Here is a 27,211-nt window from a genome sequence, read left to right on the forward strand (position 1 = left end):
AAAAAAGAACGAGAGAAGAGGAGGAGGAGGACGGAGTGGGGTAGAAAAACGACAATGGAAACTGCCCAATATTTGCGGCGGCTAATTATTTCAGTAGAGTGTAGATAAAGTGCAATAATTATGCGGTAAAGTACACGTGAAAATACGTACACCACGTACGAGTATTGTACGTTAATTTTGACCGGGCGCCGGTTAATTTATAATTGGAGTTTTGCCCAAAATTTCAAATATACGTACAATACAGATTCGCGTGTTTCGCAGTCGCAGTCGCAGTCGAGTTTACATTTAAAACAGAAAATGAAACGAGAAGACAATAATTGCCAAAAAATAAAAAAAAATGAGAAAAAATTGGAGCAACATTTTCAACACAGTACAAAATTACGTGCAAAGTACCTACCTACGTATAAGAATGATGATTCTATTCGGCGAGATGTGAGAAGTGATAATTAATTCGATCAATTAACGTGCATTAATCACGACCGCCGTAATAAATCGCTGCCGAAGCTAGTGACCATAAACATCATCTTACACACGCTTCGGAGTCACAGACTCACAGACAGACGTCTGTTTATAGTACACACGATGCAGATGAGATCTCTTGTGAATGTTTCTACACAGTCTACGAGTACGTACAGTACACCAGACGACGCGCACGTCTTGGCAGCTGACATCGAATTGATTTAATTTGTCGAGGGCACGGCCAACACTTTGGCTAAATTATTAATTGCAATTGTTTCGAACGTGTGACGATCAACCGACGATTGTAAATTATACGTGACGATAGTCGCGATTCGATGATTGGTGCGGTGCACAACCCGCGCAACCTACTCCATGAACCAATTTTTTTTACGATCGCAAGAGCTTATTTTTAAATTACTTTCGTTTTTTTTTCTCACTCTCTTTCCGCCTCTATCTGCCCACTATTTTCCAGCGTGTAATTTTTTTTTTTTTTTTCGATAGCAATTATGTGCATTTTCAGTCTAGTCAGACAACGTGACCTTAGGATAAACACAAAACAGACCCATACTATATACGAGTACACGAGTTTTTCTTTTTCGATGGACCGGCAACGGGATATTCCCCTCGATTTGTAACACAGTTTACATTATTTTTTGCCGAACTTGACCTTGGCAATAGATCAAAACGTTTCTCGTTTCGAAGTCGGCGTGTTACAAAATACTACTCATATGAAGAGAAGACGCGTCGCGATCGCCAGTCCATCGGGATTCTCTATTTGACTAATAGGTTTTTGAACTTGAGCATTTGCTTATTGTTGCGAAATTATGATTAGAAGTGGGGAGGGGGGAGAAAGCTGAAAAATATGGGACTAAACATCGTTAAAATTCTTCCACGCGAGCAGCCTCGTTTCGATTTTTTATTATTAATTAAAGAACAGATAAACCGAGGTTATCAGTGTGGAAAATTTTAGTTCTAACCTGATCCCAGAAAACAAAACTAATTTTTGAACACGAGTGTGTTTTTTTTGCACGTTTCAAAAACCCATAGAAATCTTACAAGGAACCCTTTAGATAGAACTCTCACTCTGAATGATATCAAGCTAAATTGAAAGAGAACGTTCTGAGAGCCTGTAAACAAAATATCAAATGCAAAAGTTCGATTTTGAATTTTTGACGATTTTTTCAAAAATTAGGAAATTCAAAAAAGCTGCTTCGAAGGCGATTTTCAAAACAGAAAGAATCAAACGACGAAAATCTCGATTTTGGCCTTTTTGAAGCCCCTGACGAGTTTTCAAACTCCAGAAATTTCAATGACTCGGATGGAAAAGCTAAAAATAAACCAACTTTACGAAGCAACTCACAATTTCTTCATCAGTAATCGGCAGTTTGATAAAAAAAAAATTATATCTACTTCATAAAATACCTATGTAGTTCAAAATAGCTCTTGATACAAATTTTTTGAATTTTTTAAATTTTCAAAAATTCCCCAAAAATCACAGAATGAACTTCAACACTTGAAATTTTGGGTTACGGTTATAGGGGTTTTAATTCAGGGTGTCCAACAAAATTTCAAAATGAAAAAAAAGGACTTGAAAAGGAGTTTTAGTAGGACTTTCAGCAGGTCATTTTTCGATCACTTATGGAATTTTTTGTGGTGGTGGGGGGGGTCAAATTTGTTTTTCAAGGTGGGAGGTTCAAAATTTTCATTTAAGTATTCAGCCAAAGGAATTTTAGCAGGACTTTCAACAGGACAATTTTTGAACACTTGAAAATTGAAAATGAAAAAAAAAGCAAACGGCCACGAGCAATGTGATGGCAAAAGCTTTCGGAAATTAATATTCCGAGGAGGCATAAAAACGATGGTATTCGAAACGGGCCCGAGCGAAGCGAGGGCGAAAGTTTTCGAAAATCTGCATTTCGAGAGGTACAAAAACAAAGTTTGTTTGTGTGATGAATTAATAATTTATGGTTTGCTACAAAATTTTAAAATTTGAATTACTTATGATTTTTTTTGAAAATTTAAAACTAGAAAAAGAAAAGCTAACTAGCCCGAGCGAAGCGAGGGCAAAAGCCTTAGAAATTCAATATTTTGAGAGGTATGAAAACGATGTTTTTTTGTGTAATAAGTTACCTATATTTTGCTACAAAATCTTAAAATTTAAATTACGATTCAACACCCCAATTCAAAAAAAAAAAAAAGAAAAGAAAAGAAGAAATTCAAACTTGAAAAAGAAACGCAAACAAACCCGAGTGAAGCAAGGCTTAAAGTTTTCAAAATTTCATGTTTTGCAGAGAAATAAAAAAATTCTGTAAGGAAGGAGGAGTTTCTTTTTCTGATTCAAACTTTGAACATTTCTTGAATTCAAACAATAAGTCACGTAGTTGGAAAAAAAGAGCAAATAGCCCGAGCGAAGCGAGGGCAGAAGCTCCCAAAAATGTGTGATTCGAGTTCTAAAAAAGTCGACAAATGAGCCCTTTTCTACAAGCTCAAAATTCCGGAAAAAAGGGGGAAAAATCGAAAATTTGAAAGTCGTTTTGAAAAAAAAAGGACTTTTGAATAAAATTGTTGAAAAAAAGGACACTAAAAGGACAAAAAGGTGTCATAGGCAAAAAAAAGGACTTTAGTAGGATAAATAGGATAAATAGGAGTGTTAGACACCCTGTAATTTCGTTAAAATCAAAGAGAGTGGATCCAAAATGTTTCCCATCCCTTGTATCTAAGCAAAAAGCTGCAATCATTGAAAAGATGATGCCGATGGCTTCTTTCTTTATAAATTCAATAATTTTTCAAAGGTACTTACAGGTATCGGCAAACGAGTAATATTCAATAATTCTGGTACCTACTCATCACCTGAAACAGAAAAGTTCGCAATAAGTTAGTTAGGAAGTAGGCTACAAAGTTTCAATTTCTAGTCTATAATGAAATCAGAAGAAGATTGAAGCGAGAAAATGAAGTAGATAAATTAATCAAATTTTTCAATGAATTATGCACGATAATAAATTACTCGATTGTAATCGATCAATCAATCGATTTGATTTTTATCTAATTATGTACTTGTATTTATTAATTGGTCGATTAGGTACTCGAATCGTTTAACAGCTAAACTAAATCAATTCGAAAGTTTCTAAACTAAACGATCAGTTACCAACACGAAAAAGAATTTTCAGTCCAATCCCAAAATTGGGACATGATTTTTGAAAAAAAGTCAGTAACCCATCAAAATGGATTAAAATTTCACAAGAGATTCAAATTTTTCGACTAGAATGTTTTTTTGAGAAATTTAGAAGAACTTTTGAAATCAATTTTTTTTTAAATTGTCTATCGCAATACGCAAAATGGGTTAAAATTTCGACAGAAGACTAAAAATTTGCATCTAACTTTTTTTAAAGCACTTTTGAAGAATTTTTGAGCCTCAAATTGAGCCAATTTCCCAACAAAGTACGATAGTGTTGAAAAATCAACGAAACTTTCGGTTGACGTTTTCCAAAAGTACTCAAAAAGAGACAAGAGTTTTGTTGCGAGTTAGTTGATCTTCTTGAGGAATTTTGAGCCATTTTGATAAGTTGCATAATAAATTATATACTTACTTGATGTGCTCAATACATCCACCAAATCTACATATAAAATTCTGAAAATCGTTTACCCCCCCCCCCCTCAACAGTCAGAGGAAATGAGTTCTCAGTTAGAAATTTCAAAAAAATGATATATGCGTCAAATCTAAGTTTTCATAGCCACTGATTCTCGATCGTAAACAGATGTCGAAGAACGAAGAAGACGCTGAACCCGCAAGGGCCCTCAAAATTTTAAAAACAGCCGTATGGATGAGAAAAATCTTGCTTCTCTGATGTACCCAGTTCTGATTTTGGGGTCAAATTTCTTCCTTCCAAGTTCAAATGCTCTGCTCAGTAGGAAACTCTAAAAACATCCAACAATCATCTCCGAGTTCGAAAATATTGGGAAATTCTCATACCATTTACATTTGAAAATGATTTTTGGCAACCTCGCAAGTCTGTAACTATAAGGGTAGCTAATTCCTTCTTCTTTTTCACCATATTTTTTCTCTCACACCACGTAATCTGAATTTCTATAGCATCGTAGGTAGATTACCATCAGACAGACATTCTATTCTACAACTCGGAACTCGCGAATGAAAAATGATAAAGCTGCGATTCTTTACAACGTCACGCAAATCGAAGATACCCACGATACGCCGGCGATAAGATAAAACTGGATTATTTGTGCCGCTCTATCTGCAGTGGATACTGGATATCCTTATGTAACGTGAATAATCGCTTTCCGAGGCTTTATCCTTCATACAGTTTCATTTCTTTAAATAAATGATTCTCTATACAAACAATGAAGAATATAAATAGGTATTTATTTTTGTTAAGTAAGACACGTGGAGGGTGAGTTCGAGCATAAATTTTTGACAAATTTGAAAATTTCATGAAAAAGTGAAAAAATCAAATTTAAAAATGTGTAAAGCGCGAGTTTCTCAACAAGACATACATAGGAACCTCTACCTATGTACTTGTTACATAAATATCATTTGTTAATGCCCTAAAATTGTAGGGTTTGATGAGAAAAATTTCTCTGACTATGTTGGTAAAAATAAATCGTGCCAGGGAGCCCTCCCCTCCCCTTGCCCTTCTCTCAAAATATAATATAAGAAATCCTAAAATTGAAATTCTCACGTTATTTCACTTTCTAATCCTCACATTTGTAGATTTGGTACATTTTCATTAGAAATGACGTCAAATATTTTTGACCCCTCTCTACATGATGAAAAAAAGTATAAATCATTCCCTTTCTTAAAAAAATTAAAATATTTCTACTTTTAAATCCTTGGATTTGGTCCATCTTCATCAGAAAGGCACTGTTTAATGCTTTCGATTTATCCCCCCCCCCCCGCCCATTAAAACTTGGTCCCTTCCTCATTTTCTAAAAATAATTTGATTTATTAATGAAAGATTAATTTTATAGTTATTATTAGTTACCTTGATTTTCAAAGTTTTATCGTAACCCAATGAGTTGAACTAATAGTCAAGATTATCGCTTGGGAGACGAAGGAATTGATTTCAGTAATTTATCAGTAATCACTTTCGGCGTGAATTGCCAATTTAAGTAAGGAGGTTTTTTCTCAAAGAGAAGTCATTTTAAAAAAAACTCTGAAAGGGGATTGAATTTTTTCAACGTTGTAAGTCGTAGGTTACCAACATTATTGAGGAAGGGAGGGTCCTGAGGGAAGGTTTCTCTTGAAAAAAGAATTATCTGAATAGAAGTACTCGTATTCTGCTCAGAGATGAAAAATTTTCAGATACCTAATTTTGTACCTACAGACATCAATTTTTCATATTTTTCGATATTTTTCAACTTCAGCATAAGCTTCATGCAGGGGGACCAACCTCATTTGTGAAGGGGGGTGTTGGTAATTGCATTTTTTCTTGAAAAGGGGATCAGGTAGAACAATTCCGACGTGGAAATGAAATATTTCCAAAAAATTTTCCCTGATTTTGATTTACTCTCATTTTTACTGATTTATTCAACTTCCGGGGGGGGGGTACCTTTCTAGGAGCCAATATGGTTTGAAGGGACAGGGAAAGTTTTTTCTTGAAAAAGGGATTATTCAGAAAAATTCTAACGCAAAAACAAAAAATATTGATAAATTTAATTTTTTTAAAATTGATTTTTTCAACTCGTGGGGGGGGGGAGAGCACCAGCATCATTTTTTTGCAGATGGGGAAAATTAAAAAATAGGGAATTATCTTCTATTGGGGGGGACTGTGTCTCTTTGAAACCAAATACGAGCTAGTTCAAAAATCAAAGTACATATAATATCGTAGCATAAGAAATTTGTGAGACAATCAGCGTCCAATTCTACTGTAATATTACAACTTGATAACCAATAAAAAAGTAAATAAAGTTGTAAATCATAAATATTTCTATGCAAAAAATTTTAAAAAAATTATGAAAAAAATAATCGAGAAACGTAAAGAAATCAACCCCCCTCCCTCCAATGACTCCGGTACTAATACTTTAATCCGCCATAAAACAAAAACGTCATTTTGTAGAGACGCTGGTATATTTCAGCTCATTGGATCGACTCTCAAAGAATTTTCTTTCCATTTCTTGCGAGCTGAATTGCGCAGATTCAAATTTCAAATGCCCCTTTTCATATAATATACAGATCCAGCTATCCAACGTGATGTATCCATCGTAATCATTCACCATTACCATCTCAAATTGAAGACCAACGAAGTAAATTTTATCAGGATTACCGATGGCGTTTTTAAAAGAGACTGGATGATTTGAAAGGTGATTTATCAGCTGATTAACTGCATGCACAGCTGTTTTCGTTGCTGAGCATTCTATTTGCATAACATAATTAATTGGAAGATTATTGGTGAGCAAGTCTACATCACCTCCGTCATTTTTCGGATCAGTATCCTTCTTGAACTTGAAATCAGTCTTAACACTAATATCAGCGATAGGAAATAAAATGCTTAGGCGCCTCGACGCCTCCTCAGGACTAACTTTACCATGCAAAGCATTGACTAGTTGGATGAATGGTTTGAACCGAAAAGTTTTCAAAATGTTCATCGCCACTTTAATATTCCCATTTGCGAGACTGTTTTTTATCGATTTCAAATCGTTCATACGAGATGATTTGAAATACGAAGAATTGAAGTAGTCGTAGCCGGCCAAATTATTGCAAATCGCTACTTCAATTTCGTGATTGGGAATTTTTAAAACGTAATTTTTAGAAGCATTATTGTAATACGAGATCGTAAGATAACCGTACATGAGCATCCAACGTTTCAATAACGGGGGAAAATACTTCGGATCGTCTCTAATTCGTAACTCTTTAGTAGAAATTTCGAAACCTTTTTTCAACTGGGTAAATGAATAACTTTTATAGAACTTCGAAACGAGGTATTCAATGGAACCTGTAGATGACCTGTAGGATTCACATTTTTTTCTGGTCAAACTGTTGATGGTAGATACAAAGTTGTATACCTTACTGGCATGTAGGGATTCATCAAACTGGTACCCTTCGTACCAGAATTTCAATTCTGAACAAACTTTCTTAACCGCGATTTTCAGTTGCTCGGATGTTGGATTTCCCTGGAGGGTGGTTCTAGCATACTGCTCCAAGTGGAACTGGAAATTAACTCTGATTTCCTCCGCGGTTATTCCAAAACCTTCGGCCATTACAGGACTGTGAGTCAAATCCACTATGCAGTTGGTACCGCTCTCCACAGAATTCAGGTCTAATTTCGTGATCCCGGTAAGAAAGACTAATGCAACAGTTTTTCTGCTATTTTTGAGCTCTTCGAAGAATGAGTCCAAATAATATTTGATGTCTTCAACCAATTTATCATTTTTCACCTCGAAAAGAGCATGATGAAACGGTTTGTCGTACTCGTCTACGAATACGACGACAGGGAAATTGAACGCTGCGTGCAACAGAATCGTAAAACATCCAATCCCAAGACACGTAGCATTAAAACCTCGAATAGGTTTTATACTTTTATCCGCTATATCTTGTAATTTGCTATTGAGACGCAACTTAAATTCGTCGACTGATGTAAAAGGAGTAAAATGAGCGAAATTCAATTCGATTACCGGATACGTGATCCATATCGAATGATTCTTCGGCAACGTTATTCCACGTTTCTTCAGTAATCCGACGTTTCCGAATTCAGATATTTTTAACCCTTGGAACATTCTTTCATTGCCACGGAAAACATCGGCCGCCATGTTGATAAAAGTTGATTTTCCAAATTGGCTCGGACGAGTGAGAAGAAACATGTTATCGGTCATCTCCATCAGCCACTTCACGAAGATTGTCTTGTCCACGTAGATGGAATCCATTGCTCGTATGGTAGTCCAATTTGTACCTTCTGCTGGCAAGGCACGTCTGGATTTATCTTCGGTTAATTCATTTTGAGAAGTGCAATGTAGAAATAGTATTAAATAAGTTATACTGCGCAAAATGCGTGAAAACGCGAATTTTCCAAAAATTGACATTATGGCAGCCCGCAAGTGAATGGAATACCTAATAGAATGGATACATACATACCAACACATTCCATCAAAATTAATACTTGATCGTATCGTAAGATCAATATTTTTCATCTTCGCTGTTTGCTTTTATCAAAATAAAACCCATTAATAGCTAGTTACATATTGCCAAATATCAATTCGATAAATTTTCTCAATGTTCAAATTAAAATGATCAATAAATTGATTTTTCGAAGTTTCTGAGTCCGATTCTAAAATTAATTTGGAGATTTGAAGCCCAATATCTCTATTCTCTACCCATAGTTAACCACCTCCTCCTCCCTTCAAAAAAAATCAAATTTTCAAGGCGCCCTCATATTTTTAAAATATTCTAACAGGAGATTTTTTCGATATTTTTCTCCATCCACTCTGCCCATTTCGCATTTTATTCGAAAGAACCAGAGAATTGTCAAAAAAATTCACTCAACCTCTAACAAAAGTTCGTTTCATTGAAATCCAGAGTCGAAATATTTTTGTGATTTTTGGACTACTTTTGCAATAAAAAAAAAAAATCGATGCAATGACCTACAAAATTTTCGTTTCTTTCCTCACTCAAGATTTTGTAAAACTATCTCGTTGTTTTTGAACAATCATTGTTCAGAAAAGAAAAAAAGTCAAGTGACTCGAGCGAAGCGAGGACAAAATAAAGCTTGTGTTTTGAAAAAGTTTTTTCTGTATTTTATTGAACCATTATGGTAAAAATTTTAGCAAGCCCAGGGGCAATTTCACAATTTTGGATGAATTGCGCAACTTCTTACAACTTTAGCATCTAATTATTGAATTCGCAAAAAAAAATTGAAATTCTAAAGTAAATTGTTGAAGTACTAAAAAAATGCGCAATTCATTTAAAATCACGAATTTTGCGATAATTTTCTCACATTTTGTGTCACAATTATTGTGAAAGAAAATTCAATTTTCAAAAAGCCATCGTGACAAACTGATTTTATTCCATTTTTCGTCGAATGTCCAAGTTTTGAAGTTATAAAATACGTGTATACGTTTGTTACTTGATTGCATCATTTTTCCTCAACACAAGAGCAAATAGGTTTCTACTGTTTCAAGATTCATTCTCATTCTTCAAGCTTCAGCTTATACGTATGGTACACGTTTGTCGAAAAATAATTTTAAAAAACACTAATTTTGCCCTTTTTTCGAATTAAATTTTCTAGTAAACTACGTCCTTCAAATCTGAAAAATTTAAGTCTAAAAAACCTATTCTCGTGGCAAATGTTTTCGAAAATTTATAATTCAAGAAGTATGGAACAGAGGAAAGTGAATAAAAATTCGAAACAAGCAACGACAGTTTTGATAATGATACCAACTTTTTCAAAAATGTTCGTCTTTTCTGAAGAAATTTATATTTTTTTCACTCGTAGGGGGGGGGGGGGTGACTGAATATTTATCAACTTATATCAGGGGGAAAATACATACCAATTTTTCCGAATAATATTATAATTCATAATAATATGACTTATGAAAATTTTCATTTTCCGTTTTGGATTTTTAGGGGCCCAAATGTGAAGTTTTATGTGTACTTCAAAACAAGAAACAAATTAACCAGAGCGAAGCAAGGGCAACAGTTTTTGAAAATTTAATTTCGAGAGGCCAAAAACGATTTGCTTTTTTTTTGAAACCTGATTTTTTTTTTAAAAAAAAAGGGCAGGCCCGAGTGAAGGGAGGACAAAAACTTTTGAAAATTTATATTTTGAGAGACCTAAAAACGATATTTTTTATCCAAGAAGTTTACTTTATGGATTTTAAAATTTTAGAATTTTTTTTATGTAATTTTGAAAAAGAAAAGAGAACAGGGTTAAGTGAGGGCGAAATCTCTTGAAAATTTGAATTTCGAGAGGCATAAAAACGATACTTTTGTAAGAGCAAAAGTTTTCAACAATTTTCTACAACTTTTTGATATTTGCACGCTTTTTGCGATATTTCACTCAAATTTTGAAATATTTCATCGTGTTTCAGAAACTTTGAATGATTTTAATGACATTTTAACATTTTTTTTTTGCAATTTTCACAAAGTTTGCTCATACACTTTCGTTCTTTTACGAGGTTTAACTCTTTCAAGATATTTTTTAATGAAATTTTGGTTCTAATTAGCCTGTTTATAATGGTCTTTTTTTATTATTCCAACGAGTTTTAAAATGATATTTTAAGCAATTTTCGCAATGTTTTGCACAATTTTACTGAAATTCCATAAATGTTTTCGATACTAACATTTTTTCTGGTGGTTTCTCTTCAAGTGATTTTTTCACGATATATTTTTGATATTTTTGATTAATTTTTCGCAATTTTCCACATTTTTTTTTAATATTTGAGAACTTCAGATGCAATTTACAGAATTTTTGCGATACTGCATCAACTTTTACTTGGTTTAAACCAATTTTATGACATTCTGACAAATTTCTGAGCAATTTTCGCAAAATTTTGCTCAACTTTTTCAACAACCATGAAGTTGATTTTGTAAGAGCGAAGCGAGAGCAAACGCTTTCGAAAATCCATGATTTGAGAAGTAAAAAAAGAGGTTTTTCTTTCGTCACAACTTCACAAGCCCTTCTTTTACCGGGCCTTCCGGAAAGCGCACGGGCCCGTGGAACTGCCCCCTTCGCCCCCCCCCCCATTGGCCCTCCTGTATTTGTATTCTTGAGGAGAAATTCAAATGTAATTCAACTTTATTCGTTTCGATATTAATTCATTTTTAATCTTTGTTCGGTTCATTTTAAATTTAATTAATTTCAGTTTACTGGGTTTCGAATTACAGATCTCATTTCATCTTCGCGAATTGATGATTGACGTAAAAATCACTCAAAGTTCTCACCAAAAAAAAAAAAAAAAAAAAAAAAACTGGTGTAAGTAATATAAGGAAATAATTTCAAGTTTTAACAAATGAGAATGAAACACTTTTTGGATTATTGAAATTCATCAAAAATCGATCAAATTTCTCAAATTTAGACGATGATCCACCCAATTATTAAAAATATAACCATAATTTGAAGAAAAAATCATCATAATCGAGCAAATTATTACGAAAATTGTTTAAAAATTAATTTGTTAAAATGGCAACAAATTGGATAACTTGATTGCAAAATGAGCAAAATAAGTACCTACCTATCGCAAAATTACTAAAATAATTTTTCAAAAATATTCAAATTACGAAAAATTGATCAAACAAGAGTATTACTTATCAAAAATCAAAATAGAATGAAATTATTGAAAGAATCACATAAAACGTCGTGAAAACGATGAAATTGGTTTCGAGTAAGCCACCATTTCTATTTCTATGCCTAGAAGGGCTAATGAAACACCCACTCTCGCTGAAATACCTGCGAGTGTTTTTCTGCGTTATTGTCGCGTCAAACACGAGGCTACCATTCTACTCGTACATAGTCACATGTCATATCGAAATATTACTTATATGGTGAGCGAGGTTTCGGTACTCTATTCGTGTTGAAAGGTGTACGAAGAAGAAGTAGAAAAAGCCCCAATTTGAGAGAAAATTAATTATCGAATGAAAACGTATAAAAGTGATTGATTAAGTTGTAGAGAACTCGTCGAGTTCGTTTCATACAGGTAGAGTAAGGACAGGGGAACGTGGAATACGATTATTACGTAAATACGTATAGTCGTATAGGTATACGATATTTCAATAAGCTTTGCTAAACTATTGGAGTCAAATTGAATCGCGACCGCGACGATACAAATAGAAGTTAATTTTAGATTTAAATTTACAAATCGACGTCGTTATAGGTAGGTATAGGTAAACCAGAACACGAAGCAGGGTTGGTGGAATATCGAAAAAGACAACGACATCGATACGACACGTTGCCTTCGCCATGAAAAATCGGTCTGCTTAGAATAGCAGCAAAGTCTAATGCACTTTGGCGCGATTATACGATTTCTGCGGTTTCACGAGATCTCTCTATACGAGTATATTCCGCGTTCATGCGAAATCGGGCACGATTTTAATATTTCATATTTATACATACTACGCAACATCATCTTCATTTGTACTGTCTCCGGTCTCGTGAGCTAGGCGATGCTCTTGTAAATTGTGGCCATTAATCAAAACACCATAAACCGTCGTTATCCGGCTCTGAGAGTTGTTCCAACAAACGAGAGGAGGTTTGTCGTCAATGAGAATCGTCGTCTTATGCCTGCATAAGGCCCTACAGAAAGGATATGCAGAATTTTCTGCACATCAACCAACTATTTGCGCGAATATAGCCGCAAGCACGATAGCTTGAAATGAACGAGGGAGAAGAGGAGGAGGAGGGAAAAGGACATGTACGTAGACTTGTGCATATATGCACATTATTATTATTGTGCACTATTCGAGTATGGGACTCGTCGTCGAGTACCTACAATTTTTTCTCATGTTTTTATTAATCATTTACACGTACAGTACGTATGTTGCACCGTCTTGTACTTACAATACTTATCATTATGCTAACGTGTTCGGGTATTTACATAGACACGATAACTTCGACACGTTTGTTTTCACAAGCTGTCCCCCTCGTTTACCCCTGATGTTCGTCTTGATATAATTAATTAGCTCGACACAGCGGTATGGTATAGTATGGCATGGCATGGCGCGGCGGGTCATCTATACTCGTAATGTAATTTATTCGCCTTCGTTATTTGAGCCAAAACGTCGATTGCGATACGAAATATTTTAAATTCGCGCGCGTACAAGAGGACGACGCGGCGCGATGCAATTACGTTTACTATTGCAATTTTTTTCATCCTAAGGACCCTGTGTGCCCTCCCTACGCTACCGGTGATATTATCTGTATAGACGAATGAACCAACCTTGAAGTCTGTAGTACTATAATTCATTAATATTTGTCTTGTAGTACCTACTCGTATGTCTTTGAATACCTCCAATAAAAATGAGATTACGACACGGAAACATCTCCTACGGATGTACTATTTTAGAGATGAGGATTACCCTCCTTCCTCTTTCTCATTTGTCTGTTGGGCGAATCGGCATGATTGATGAAGTCCTATGGTTCGATAATTGACGCAGAATAAATTTCAATTCGAGAACGGTATTTGTATAAATATGGGATTAATTTGATCCGTATATCAAAGCCATTATGAAAAAATTACGTTTGTTTAAAGAATTGGTTGCAATTTAATTCTGCATAGAGATATGGGATGTGATGGGAGCAATGACCTTTGGATCACTCGTCGCTCATTCTTGACACTTTCCACTGAAAAATTCCTATCAACGAAAACCTTTTTTGAAAAAGGTCCCAATAAATGAAACGTAAATATTTATAATGAACGATAAAAAAAGGTGTTACCACGATATTTTTCATTGATAACACAAATTTCTCTGTGAGATAAGAAGGTCTTCGTTGTCACTCCTTTTTTGGGGGCACGCTTCCAAAACCAAAAAGAATTGATTTTCGAGTTCAATAACTCCTCTTTTTGATCCAACATTGCCAAACAAAAGCCCTGTTCTTTGCCAAATTAGCTTCGCCTTTTTTTTTTTGCTAAATTCACCCAAGTAAAAAAGTGTCAATTTTCAAAAAAGTTGTCAAAAAGTGTCAATTTCTTTAAAAAATGTCAAAAAGTGTCAATTTTTGGGAAAATTGTGAAAACGTGTCAATTTTTGAAATAGTTGTCAAAAAGTGGAAATTCTTGGATAAATTGCCAAAGTGTAATTTTTTTAAAAAGTAGTCAAAAAGTGTCAATTTTTTAAAAAGTTTTCAAAAAGTGTCAATTTTTGAAAGAATTGTCAAAAGTGTCAATTTCTTTTAAAAAATGTCAAAAAGTGTCAATTTTTTGGAAAAATTGTCAAAAAGTGTTGGCAAAATTGGTATCGTAACCGTAACGTATCGAACGTTCGGTAATTTTAGTTTTTATTTTTAAATAAAAAATAAAAATTCGTTTCGCGAATTCTAAATATCGCTGGTTATGTTTTTAATGAAATTTTGTTCTTTTCGTAAAATCGCGTAAACTGTTGGCTGTTAAATTATCGTTTATTTTTCGTTGTATTCGTTATGTATATAAGTTCGTCGTGTTAATATTGATTCAATCGTCGAGTTATAAAGTTGTCGAGCTTCTGCTCAATTTTGTTTTTGTTTTGGTTCATTGACTTAGGTCATTGACCGAGTAAATAAATATTTCTATTTATTTTGAGTCGTTATGTTTTAGTATGTCGAATTGTTTGATTAAAAGTCAATATTCTTTGAGTAAGATTTATCGATTTTGATCGATTTATCGTTCATGGTAGCAGAGCGTGGTTAGTGAAACGCTCTGTAATTCGACGACGTTTTGGTATCCTGTGTGGATTTGCTCGTCCAAGTATCCGGCTTGTGTAGCTGTTGAATTTTCGGTTCGTGTAGTGTTCGACGAAGTAAATGTCGACAGTCCTGTCCTACTTGCGGTCAGGAAAATCGGTCAACGTAGACGACGACGACGAGTGTAAACGTAAATCCAGTACGACCTTTGCTGGTTTCCCTGTAAACGAAAATTAGAACGAAAGTAAAACAAAGTCGTCGAAGGGTAAAAGTACTTCGAAAAGTAACGTATCTGATTCCAGTGGCGACGCTAACGTAGCTGGTACGAGTAGTTCTGGTTCTGGTGAACAAGTTGGTCCAACCGATTCTGCTTCTCCTCCTCCTCCGTCTAATCCGTCATCCGGTCCTCCACCTCCTCCACCTCCTGGTCCATCCGACGATCCGAGCGACGTTAGTGATAGTAGCGACGACGACGACGAGTCCGACGAAGCAGCTGTAGAATCCGATTCGAGTAGTTCGTCTGGTAGTATGTTCGGTGCCGGTGATAATCGTGTAATGGAGTCGATGGTCTTTCGCGGTACGGGCTTCGTGTCCTGGAAAAGAAAAATCAAAGTTATTTTGGCAGCCAAAGGACTTCAGACCGCAATTTTAGAAGTAAATTCGTTATCGTCGCGTAAAAAAGCGAAAGCTTTAGAAATTTTAATTAGGCACGTAGCTGAGAACGTTTTCTGACTGGTCAAGGAGACAGAGGATCCGTACGTATTCTGGACGGAGCTCAACTCCTTGTATCAGGCGGAAAACCAAGCAGCAATTATCGACTGTCGAACTCGTATTTCGAAGATTGTCATCGATATGTATAAAGGTCCGAAGGAGTTCTTGGAGGCATTTTATACGCTCGTCAACGATATGGAGAGTTTGGACGTGAAGTTGACTCCATCGGAGATCTATACGTATCTGATCAATGCGTTAGGCAATTCGCCCAAGTACGAGTCAGTGCGTATGACTGCTCGGGGACTGATTCACGTCACAGCTGGAGATCCAAATCCAAAAGTAATCTCCTCGTTGCTTTTGAGTTTGGAAGATACCTCGAAGAACTCCTCGACCTCGAAGAGTTCGACAAGTACCGGTTCAGCGATGGCCGCATCCGATCAATCCGGTAATAATAATAATCGTAATCGTAATCGTAATAAATCGCGTAGTAGTAATTCGAACTCGTCCGGTAATTCGTCGAACGGTAACGGTGATCGTAGTGGTAAAAATGGCTTCGTTCAAGCCAAAGATCGTACCTGCTATAAGTGTAATAAACGGGGCCATATGGCCAAGTCTTGTCGATCCGCCGGAGGAAACTTTAGGAACGATACCAACCCTCGGGGAAGTATCGTTTGCTATCGTTGCAATCTGACAGGGCATATCGGTCGTAACTGCCCTCAAAACGGTGATTCGTCGCGTAATAACGGTGGTAACGGTTCGTCGAGTGGTACGTCGGGTACGTCTGGTACTGCAGGTTCGTCCGGTTCGTCAGGTCCTCGTCCGTCGATCGCGTTAGGTCTTTTTCCGTCGACTTCTGAAAAAAAGAAAAATTTCTCGTTAGAAGACAGTCGTAGTGGTAATATCGTAGATGATTTCGTTAAAAATAGAGTCGGTCGTAGCAGTTTCGGTGATAGTATCGCGATTTCAAATTTCGGAAATTCGCGTAACGTAAATATCGGTTCGAATTATTTTTTAGGTGACTCGACCGCTTTAAACCTCGGTGAAGAAAATGCGTATGTCGAGACAAACGATGACGACGGCGTCGATTTCATCACGTTTGTCGTCGACAGTGGTGCGACTTCGCATTTTCTAAAACATCCCGGAGTCCTGCTCGGTGAGAGGAAAGTAAACGAGAGTTTGCAATCCGCTCATTGTGAGGTCTCTCTGATGAAAGAGGGAGTAGGTAAGTTGAGAGTTCTAGCCGATGACGGAAACGTCTATTGGTTGAACGAGGTATACTACGTACCTAGTCTTTCTTTTAGTCTTCTGTCCGTGTCGAAAATCGTAGCGAATGGTTATCGTTTCTTCTTCGATGAAGATCCTCGTTTGGTCGATCCTGCGGGAAACATCGTGTCTAGATTAGTACTTAACGATAATGGATTGTATACGATTCAGTTTATGATTAATATACCTCCTATGTTGTACTCTTGTTCTGATTATTCATCTGCGTTGATTACAAATGATGTTAGCGACTCGACAAATGTAGGTAATACTTCGACGACGATAGGTAATGATTCTGGTATTGAAAATTCGAATGTTTCAAGTGTAGGTATAGGAAATACCGGTACGTGCAGTGACAGTGATGTAAATCTGAAAAACAAAAAACAGATAAATAAATTAAAAGGTGAAGGCGACATCTGGCATCGTAGGTTGGCTCATACGAGCAAGACGGTGTTGGATAAGATTCCTGAGTTACGTGGATGTGATTGTCCACCTTTTAATCAATGTCAAATTTGTTGCAAAGCTAAACAGAAAAAACATACCTATGATTCGAGTAGGTATAGGTATCCAAATCCGCTCGATCTTGTTCATATTGACGTAATGGGTCCTATTACAGAAGGACTAGAAGGCGAGCGATATTTGATTGGCTTCGTAGATGACTGTACGAGATGGGGAGTAACGTTCGGAATGAGAAGTAAAGCTGAAGTAGGTACCTACCTAAAAAAGTATGTCAATATTAGTGAAACGTTATGGAATACGAAGGTTAAGCGTATAAGGTGCGACAACGCTAGCGAGTTTATCGGAGGTACCTTCAAAGAGTTTGTCGATGAGAAAGGCATATCGATGCAGAACAGTGAGCCGTATGAGAAGCAGCATAATGGCACCGTCGAGCGTTTTTTCCGAACCATACAGGAAAAAATGAGAGCTCTGTTATACGAAGGCGGGTTAACGAATAAATTTTGGCTTTACGCTGCATACACGGCGAACTACGTGTACAATCGTTTACCGCATTCTGCCTTGAACGATCTGTCACCGTACGAGCTGTGGAATCGCCGAAAGCCGGATTTATCGAGAGTGAGATTGTTTGGAAGCGTTGCACGAGTTCTGGTACCGCCTGAAAAGAGAAAGAAAACTGATGAGAAGTCGATCGATATGGTTTTACTCGGTTTTACAGAGACAGGTTATGTATTGTACGATGTTTTACGAAATAAATTTACGAATTCGAGTTGCGTAGAAGTCGATGAAACGCGTAAGATACACGATATCATCAACGATCATTTGATCAAAACGTCTGTAACTGTAAGTATAAATGACGTAGATATCATACCTACGAATCAGCAAGATGTACGTAGTTCGGTAGAGTCAGCTCCTGGGTGCTCATCTTGGGTAAACCCAGATGAGTTGAGCGAAGCCGAACGTAGCGGTGAAATCAACGTTGATCGTAGTATGATTGATACTTCAGCTACCGACGATCGATCCGATGATTTTGCTTGTTTTGCACTCGCTGGGGTTGATGACCTTACGTATGAAGAAGCGTTAAACGGTCCTGAGTCGAAATTTTGGCGTGTAGCGATAGATGAAGAGTTAAAGGCGATGGAGATCAAGGACGTTTGGTACTCAGCATCTGAAAAAAGCGTAAATAAAGAGAATTATTCGAAAGTAGACAGTAAGTGGGTTCTAAAGAAAAAAATCAACTCGAATGGTGGGGTGAAATTTAAGGCGAGATTGGTGTTGCGTGGTTTCAAAGACAATCATTTCTATGAATTGGATGAAATATACGCTCCAACACCTAATCAACCGATAATACGCTCGATGCTCAATCTAGCTATGGTCAACAAGTGGCAGTTGAGACAGCTAGATGTGAGTACTGCATTTCTCAATGGAGATATAAACCGAGGTATTATGTTCAACCCACCGAAAGGGACTAACGAAGAAAAAGGTGTCGTATATATTCTCAAACGTTCGTTATATGGGTTAAAAACGAGTCCCAAGTCGTGGAACGCAAAATTGAATGAGTATTTACTTTCGCTCGGTTTCGTAAGGAGCAAAGTTGATCCGTGTGTCTACTTCGATGCCAAAAATCCTCTACGTTGCGTGTTTGTCGTTTACGTAGACGATTTTCTAATTACAGGTTGCGATGATCGTCTAATTGAATGGTTGGTCAAGCGATTGAATGAGCGTTTTGGAATCAGAGACCTGGAACAATGCAAGAAGTTCATTGGAATGGAAATTAATCGTAGTAAAGAAAAGTTGGAAATACATCAAAATTCATATATCGAGCAGTTAGTTAATGATTACGGTTTATCTAATTCGAATAGTATCTCAACTCCAATCGAACCGGGCTTGAAGATTACCAATCTCAAGCTCGATAAAAGTTATGAAACCAAAGTGCGTGGTCTCTTAGGAAGTTTAAGTTACATAGCAAGGGGAACACATCCCGATATCGCTTTTGCTGTAAACTTTCTAAGCAGATACCAGCACTTGGCAAACAAGGAGCTATTCGAATATAGTAAGCGTATTCTCAGGTATTTACGTAGTACGTTGAACGTGAAACTTACCTACGTAGTACCTGAAGTCGTTGATAAATACTCTGTAAGAGTATACGTAGATTCGGACTTCGCTGGTGATTGTTTAGATAGGAAATCAACGTCTGGAATTTTTGTGTTACATTATGGCAACGTAATTGACTGGGTAGTTAAGAAACAAAATTGTGTAAGTCTTTCGTCGTGTGAAGCTGAATACGTTGCGTTAAGTACATCTGGAAAGGAAGTCTTGTCTTGGCGAAATTTGTTTGTTGAATTGGAAGTTCGTATTGATACCGTACCGGTGTACTGCGATTCGAACGCAGCGATTGCTGTAGCGAACACGGTCGAATCCAAACGTACCAGACATATAGATGTCTGTTACCATCATATACGCGATTTAGTCACAAAACAGATCATTTACTTGCAAAAGATATCTTCGGCGGATCAACTTGCCGATATTTTAACCAAAGCCACGACACGTACCGTTTTCGATAGACTCTGTGAGTCATTGTTTAATGCTTAAATTAAGTTTTCGAGTTGTTTTTTATGTAATTTAAGTATAATTTAACTGAAATTTTGCTGTAAAAATATTTTGTTTCAAAGTGTTTACTAACACCGGTATTGATAAGAAGCAACAAGTTTTACGTTTATTTAAATGGTACGCGTGTTAAGGAAAATATTTTTATGGTGGGGTGTTGGCAAAATTGGTATCGTAACCGTAACGTATCGAACGTTCGGTAATTTTAGTTTTTATTTTTAAATAAAAAATAAAAATTCGTTTCGCGAATTCTAAATATCGCTGGTTATGTTTTTAATGAAATTTTGTTCTTTTCGTAAAATCGCGTAAACTGTTGGCTGTTAAATTATCGTTTATTTTTCGTTGTATTCGTTATGTATATAAGTTCGTCGTGTTAATATTGATTCAATCGTCGAGTTATAAAGTTGTCCAGCTTCTGCTCAATTTTGTTTTTGTTTTGGTTCATTGACTTAGGTCATTGACCGAGTAAATAAATATTTCTATTTATTTTGAGTCGTTATGTTTTAGTATGTCGAATTGTTTGATTAAAAGTCAATATTCTTTGAGTAAGATTTATCGATTTTGATCGATTTATCGTTCATGTCAATTTTTGAAAGAATTGTCAAAAGTGTCAATTTCTTTTAAAAAATGTCAAAAAGTGTCAATTTTTTGGAAAAATTGTCAAAAAGTGTCAATTTTTCGGAAAAATTGTCAAAAAGAGTCAATTGTGAAAACGTGTCAATTTTTGAAATAGTTGTCAAAAAGTGGAAATTCTTGGATAAATTGCCAAAGTGTAATTTTTTTAAAAAGTAGTCAAAAAGTGTCAATTTTTTAAAAAGTTTTCAAAAAGTGTCAATTTTTGAAAGAATTGTCAAAAGTGTCAATTTCTTTTAAAAAATGTCAAAAAGTGTCAATTTTTTGGAAAAATTGTCAAAAAGTGTCAATTTTTTGGAAAAATTGTCAAAAAGTGTCAATTTTTCGGAAAAATTGTCAAAAAGAGTCAATTTTTGGAATAGTTGTCAAAAAGTGGAAATTCTTGGATAAATTGTCAAAGTGTCATTTTTTTAAAAAGTAGTCAAAAAGTGTCAATTTTTGAAAGAATTGTCAAAAGTGGCAATTTCTTTTTGAAAAATGTCAAAAAGTGTCAATTTTTGGAAAAATTGTCAAAAAGTGTCCATTTTCTTTTTAAAAAATGTCAAAAAGTGTCAATTTTTGGAAAAATTGTGAAAAACACTTGTCAAAAAGTGACAATTCTTGGAAACATTGTCAAAAAGTGTCAAGTTTTTAAAAAGTTTTTAAAAAAAGTCAATTTTTGAAAGAATTGTCAAAAATTGTCTATTTTTTTAAAAAGTTGTCAAAAAGTGTCAATTTTTAAAAAATTTGTCAAACAGTGTCATTTTTTTAAAAAGTAGTCAAAAAGTGTCAATTTTTTAAAAAGTTTTCAAAAAGTGTCAATTTTTGAAAGAATTGTCAAAAGTGTCAATTTCTTTTTAAAAAATGTCAAAAAGTGTCAATTTTTGGGAAAATTGTGAAAACGTGTCAATTTTTGGAATAGTTGTCAAAAAGTGGAAATTCTTGGATAAATTGTCAGTGTCATTTTTTTAAAAAGTAGTCAAAAAGTGTCAATTTTTTAAAAAGTTTTCAAAAAGTGTCAATTTTTGAAAGAATTGTCAAAAGTGTCAATTTCTTTTTAAAAAATGTCAAAAAGTGTCAATTTTTGGAATAATTGTCAAAAAGTGTCAATTTTTGGAATAGTTGTCAAAAAGTGGAAATTCTTGGATAAATTGTCAAAGTGTCATTTTTTTAAAAAGTAGTCAAAAAGTGTCAATTTTTTAGAAGTTTTCAAAAAGTGCCAATTTTTGAAAGAATTGTCAAAAGTGTCAATTTCTGTTTGAAAAATGTCAAAAAGTGTCAATTTTTGGAAAAATTGTCAAAAAGTGTCAATTTTTGGAAAGATTGTCAAAAAGTGTCATTTTCTTTAAAAAATGTCAAAAAGTGTCAATTTTTGGAAAAATTGTGAAAAACACTTGTCAAAAAGTGACAATTCTTGGAAACATTGTCAAAAAGTGGCAATTTTTGAAAAACTTGTCAAAAAGTGTCAATTGTTAGAAAAATTGTCAATTTTTTTAAAAAGTTGTCAAAAAGTGTCAAGTTTTTAAAAAGTTTTTAAAAAAAGTCAATTTTTGAAAGAATTGTCAAAAGTGTCTATTTTTGGAAAAATTGTTAAAAAGTTTCAATTCACGGAAAAATCGTCCAAAAAAGTCAAATTGGGGGGGGATATGTCGAAAAGCATCAATTTTCGACAAAATAAGTAAGTAGTCAAGATATGCCCATTTTTGGCACAATTGTTTTAAAAAATGTCCATTTATGTCAAAATTGAAGACGTCAAAGCAAAAAGGACATATGTGTGAAAGTTGTATTTTGAGAAAAAACTGTTTGAAAGTTTGAGTGCTGGTGAAGTTTAGAAATGTGCATATTTGAACATGATGACGATTTTATCTTATTTTCCCACTATCTAACTATATGAAATGCTATGCACCATCAGTCTGGAGGAAACTGTGTGTTAGCGGTAAAAGCTCAAACATTTCGAATTACATATATGTCCTTTTTGAAGCGAAAAATTGGTCAACTTTTTTTTTGATTTAAAAATGTTTTTGAGCAAATTTTTGGATTTAAACCAGGTAAATAATTGTTGATAACACAAAATCGACTATGAGTAACCCATTATCTCTAAAAAAAGATCGCTATGTTGAGTAAAAAAAAAAAAAACAAAAAAGACAAGTTTTTTTGGCCAATTTCCTTTTTATTGATTTAAAAATGTTTTTGAGCAAATTTTTGGATTTAAACCAGCTAAATAATGGTTGACAACACAAAATCGACCATGAGTAACCCATAATCTCTGAAAAAGTAAATTTTTAATCAACTTTGCAGTTTTAAAATGGCGATATCTCACTGGTTTTTCGACTTTGTGAAGTGGGGGTGGTCTCATATGATAGATGAAGGTCTGAAGAATAACAATATGGATTCGTCTCAAAAAGGACATATGTGTCATATACTTATACCCCTTTTTGTTATGACGTCTTCAATTTCAGGTTATAAAGTTCACTTTTGAACTTTTAAAAAAATGGGTTTTGAGGGATATTTCTCAAGTTTTTTATGAAATATTATCTTTTTTTAGCAAAATGAACCAATAATGATTAGTTTAGGACTATTCTGGAGCCTCCAGCGATTAAACAAAAAAAAAACAAAAGTGAACTTTAGGACCTGAAATTTTGATTACAAAGGTTTTAGGACATGCTGCTCTTCCGATCTAGTGTAGTTTCGTTCAAATCGGAAAGTGTGAATTGAAAAGGTTCCCTTGTAAGATCTATGGACGTCTAGATGAAATTTCCTATGCAAGAGTGATTCTGTTCTAGTTTCAGTTTTAGTTTGAATTCAGAATTCATACGTAAAATTACTCGATTAGAGTGATTGGAGTTTGGCGTTTATTTTCGTTCGATAAAAGTCGACTGTTGAAAAATTTACATAGTTCAATGACAAATCTATTAATTAAGTTTAATTGCAGTTGCATAAAAACTGACGTATCCGAATATGTATACTTACGAATGGAAAAAAATTACATTGTATCAATTTGTCGACTCATTCCCCTTATACGAACTCTTCGCTATACCATTACTTGCATACGTACAGATATTTATTGAAATTAATAGATAAAGAATAGATATAATTGAAAATGTTTCTTGATGACTTTTTTCACGAGTTCATCTCAACTTTTTTTTTTCGTTGAAAACTCTAGACAACCTATTAAAAAAATGACTCCGTAAAAGTATTTTTTTTTAATAAAATTTTTTTATTATAATCAAATTCGTGATTCGTTTTGCTGATTTGTGAATTCAGCTCCAACGCAGAACAGAATTTCATCGGTGTTTTGCATTTGGCTAACGGAAAGTCATAAATCTAGACATTAGTTGATGTCGTATGTGGTACTATTTGCGAGTACGGCAGAAATACGCTCATGTCCGGATTAAAGCCAGCCAGCATTAGCATTATTTTAAAAAATTTTCACAAATGTGTCGAGAAATGACGCGCCACAAAACAAATAAAGATTTTGACGTTTAGCGAATTAGCCTCTCGATACGAAGGCGAAAAGTCGTCAAAATTTTTCCCTCGGACCGGATTACGCGCGAAAAAAACATTGAAAAATTATACGATTGGACGTTTTAAATCCGTTTTTGTAGCTTTAACCGCCGGTCACGGCTGGAATATAAATTTCGCCAGCGCAAATGGTGGCTGGAGAGAGGGTGTGTGTGTTTTTTTGTGTGTGGGGTGATTCTCGATGTACTTACTATGCGTTAGTTACAATGTATTGTTGTTATGGCGGTAATACGAGTTTTTTTGTCTGATTTTTACGAGGATTAATTGAGAAATAAAATTGAAAAACTTGAAAAAATGAAATTTTGGGGAAAGAAAGAACGAGAAGACGAGAAGTAATGCTTTTAAAATTATTATCTATTTGTATTTCTACCTGAAACTCAATCTAATGTTAACACATTTCACAGTTTTGTCGAAAATGAGAAAATGCGCAAATTCAGAGTATCCGCAGAATCTTTAAGCTTAAATTATTACCACTGGGGCCACTTAAGTTTTTGATTTTCAAAGTTTTCAAAGTTTTCACAATCCTGTTAAAAACATTACTTACCTCAATTTTTTGATCGAAAAATCATACTAGATTTTCTTCCTGGAAACTGTTTGTAAATTAATCCAAATTTCTGAATCAAGCTCAATTGATTCATTTTAAATCGAGTAAAATGTTCCCAAAAAGAACACGATGAGTTAGAGATCTCCTGCTTTGAGTCCAAAAGAGGAAGGGCTTTTTTCGATTTTTGGTGAATTTTTAAAAATTCGATTTGAGTCAAAAATTGAAAAAAAAATCAAAAATTCGCCATATTCATTTAGGGTCATTCCACGTCAATTGGACCAAAAAGTGGTAGGTGGGTTCGGCGATTTTTTTGAAATTTTTCCTGTAGAAAGACCTTCCGAAGGGATGACCAATGGCGCAAATCGCAGCCCTCTAGCCCATTTTTAACGGCAGCCAGGGGGTGTCAAAGTTTTCATTGAACCTAAAATACCATCCATTTCAGCATTGGATTACTCGATAACCGCGATACCTACCAAAATGGAACTTTTTCCCATAGTTAGAGGTTTTGAAAGGCTTTTTAGTGATATCATAAAAATCAGTGTTGCCACTTTTTTTCGTACAAAAAATTAGCTCAAAAAGTTTCAAAACGTAGGTTTCATATCGTTCCGACTCTCAAAAATTCTGAAAAAAATATATTATGGACAACTGTTCATGCTGAATAACATATTAAAAAATTGGGATGGTAACTTGTAACAAAGTCGATTTAAAAAAATTTAAACTTTGCGAAAAAATGCGATTTTTTGATTTAAAACATGAAAAAAAGTTTTGATTGGTAAAGTTGACCTATTTGACCCCTATTTTTACGTATCTGTTGAAAAAGTTGAAAAAACCCCTTCACTCGGTGAAATGAACTCATCACAAAAAAATCAAAATTCAAAAAAATTCAAAAAAAAAGCAAATTTCATTTTTTTTGCTGTGAGTGAGATTTTTATCAACTTTTTCATGAAATACGTCAGAAAGTGGTCAATGTAAGACAACTGACTAAATTTAAACTTTTTTTAATGTTTGAAATTGAAAATTGAATTTTTTTGAATTTTGATTTTTTTGTGATGACTTCATTTTATTGAGTGAAAGGGGTTTTTTCAACTTTTTCAACAGATACGTAAAAATAGGGGTCAAATGGGTCAACTTTACCGATCAAAACTTTTTTCATGTTTTAAATCAAAAAATCGCATTTTTTCGCAAAGTTTAAATTTTTTTAAATCGACTTTGTTACAAGTTACCATCCCAATTTTTTAATATGTTATTCAGCATGAACAGTTGTCCATAATATATTTTTTTCAGAATTTTTGAGAGTCGGAACGATATGAAACCTACGTTTTGAAACTTTTTGAGCTAATTTTTTGTACGAAAAAAAGTGGCAACACTGATTTTTATGATATCACTAAAAAGCCTTTCAAAACCTCTAACTATGGGAAAAAGTTCCATTTTGGTAGGTATCGCGGTTATCGAGTAATCCAATGCTGAAATGGATGGTATTTTAGGTTCAATGAAAACTTTGACACCCCCTGGCTGCCGTTAAAAATGGGCTAGAGGGCTGCGATTTGCGCCATTCGTCATCCCTTCGGAAGGTCTTTCCACAGGAAAAATTTCAAAAAAATCGCCGAACCCACCTACCACTTTTTGGTACAATTGACGTGGAATGCCCCTTTAAAAATCAGAAATTTGGTTTTTATCCCATTCTGGACCCCACCATGAGGAGGGGGTGCAATCATGCTATTGCCATATGGCGGACTATCAGCTTTTGGAGTACTTTCCAAAGTCGTAAAAGTAACTCGAAGATAACTGAAGAACTCACCCACTGCCTCCATTTTATTCATCGGTACAAAAAAAAAAAACAAAAACTCGAGACACAAATCGCCACACAACTTGTGTAACTCTTACTCTCCAGTCTCCATTCACCATATTATAAATCGTACACAACTATGTATGTAGATCCTATCTGTACAAGTACTTTTCGATCAATTAGCCAGTAAATTTCCACCACTCGACGTTCATTGAATAGCTCACACACCATGTCGAACAATAAACAGGTTCAACGACGAGATGTGCACCGCAGATTGTAGAACCCTTGAGAGAGAAAAGAACTTCGCCATGACCCCGACAAAAACTCCACATCGATGATAATTTTTCTTCGGTACAACCCAACGACGTCAAAATGAGTATCAACAAAAGGTCTGGCGCTGTCAAACAAACGAAGCGCAGACAGTATAAGTTAAACCCAGTAGCACATACTCGTACATTTGTACGTAACGTACGATGTACGAGTACTAGAATACATTTATATAAATCAATGGACTCGTTTTCTAATTTCTAAACACTTGTCGCGTTTCACGTCGTCCTTCTGTATACTCGATCTCGTGCATAGAAAAACACCAGCGAGCACCGCCACCGACCGTTTAATCTTACGCACCTATCGCGAATAATGACCAGACTAACGCCGGTCGACTCGTGTATAATTTCAAGCCATTCGAGCCGCCCATCAATCGACTCTAAAATCGTCGATATGTTTAATTCAGCGATAACGTATATTATGTACTGGTACTATAAGCCATCGATTACATTATTCTTCTTTTATTTCAAACAGGACCGCTACAAACGGCAATAATAATCATTTACGTAATTCTTATGATATCGAAAACTTTACATTCTGCTGAAAATCTGAACAAAGTCATGTCGACCAGAGCTATCACCAATGCAACCACGGTATGTGAGCTTTTTT

At 35.0% G+C, this 27,211-nt stretch overlaps 1 protein-coding gene across 3 annotated transcripts in view; it reads left to right on the forward strand.

Moving 5' to 3' along the window:
- LOC135839371 (uncharacterized) overlaps positions 1-27,211 on the forward strand; it is a 74,788-nt gene that overhangs the window by 35,771 nt on the left and 11,806 nt on the right. For all 3 annotated transcript variants that reach the window (XM_065355364.1, XM_065355365.1, XM_065355363.1), the window contains exon 2: positions 27,077-27,195. In XM_065355364.1, coding sequence (XP_065211436.1) covers positions 27,077-27,195 — 119 coding nt within the window. The remainder of the gene's footprint in view (positions 1-27,076; positions 27,196-27,211) is intronic.

The sequence above is a fragment of the Planococcus citri genome, chromosome 3 (assembly GCF_950023065.1).
Source record: "Planococcus citri chromosome 3, ihPlaCitr1.1, whole genome shotgun sequence".
In the NCBI taxonomy this organism is placed as follows: domain Eukaryota; kingdom Metazoa; phylum Arthropoda; class Insecta; order Hemiptera; family Pseudococcidae; genus Planococcus; species Planococcus citri.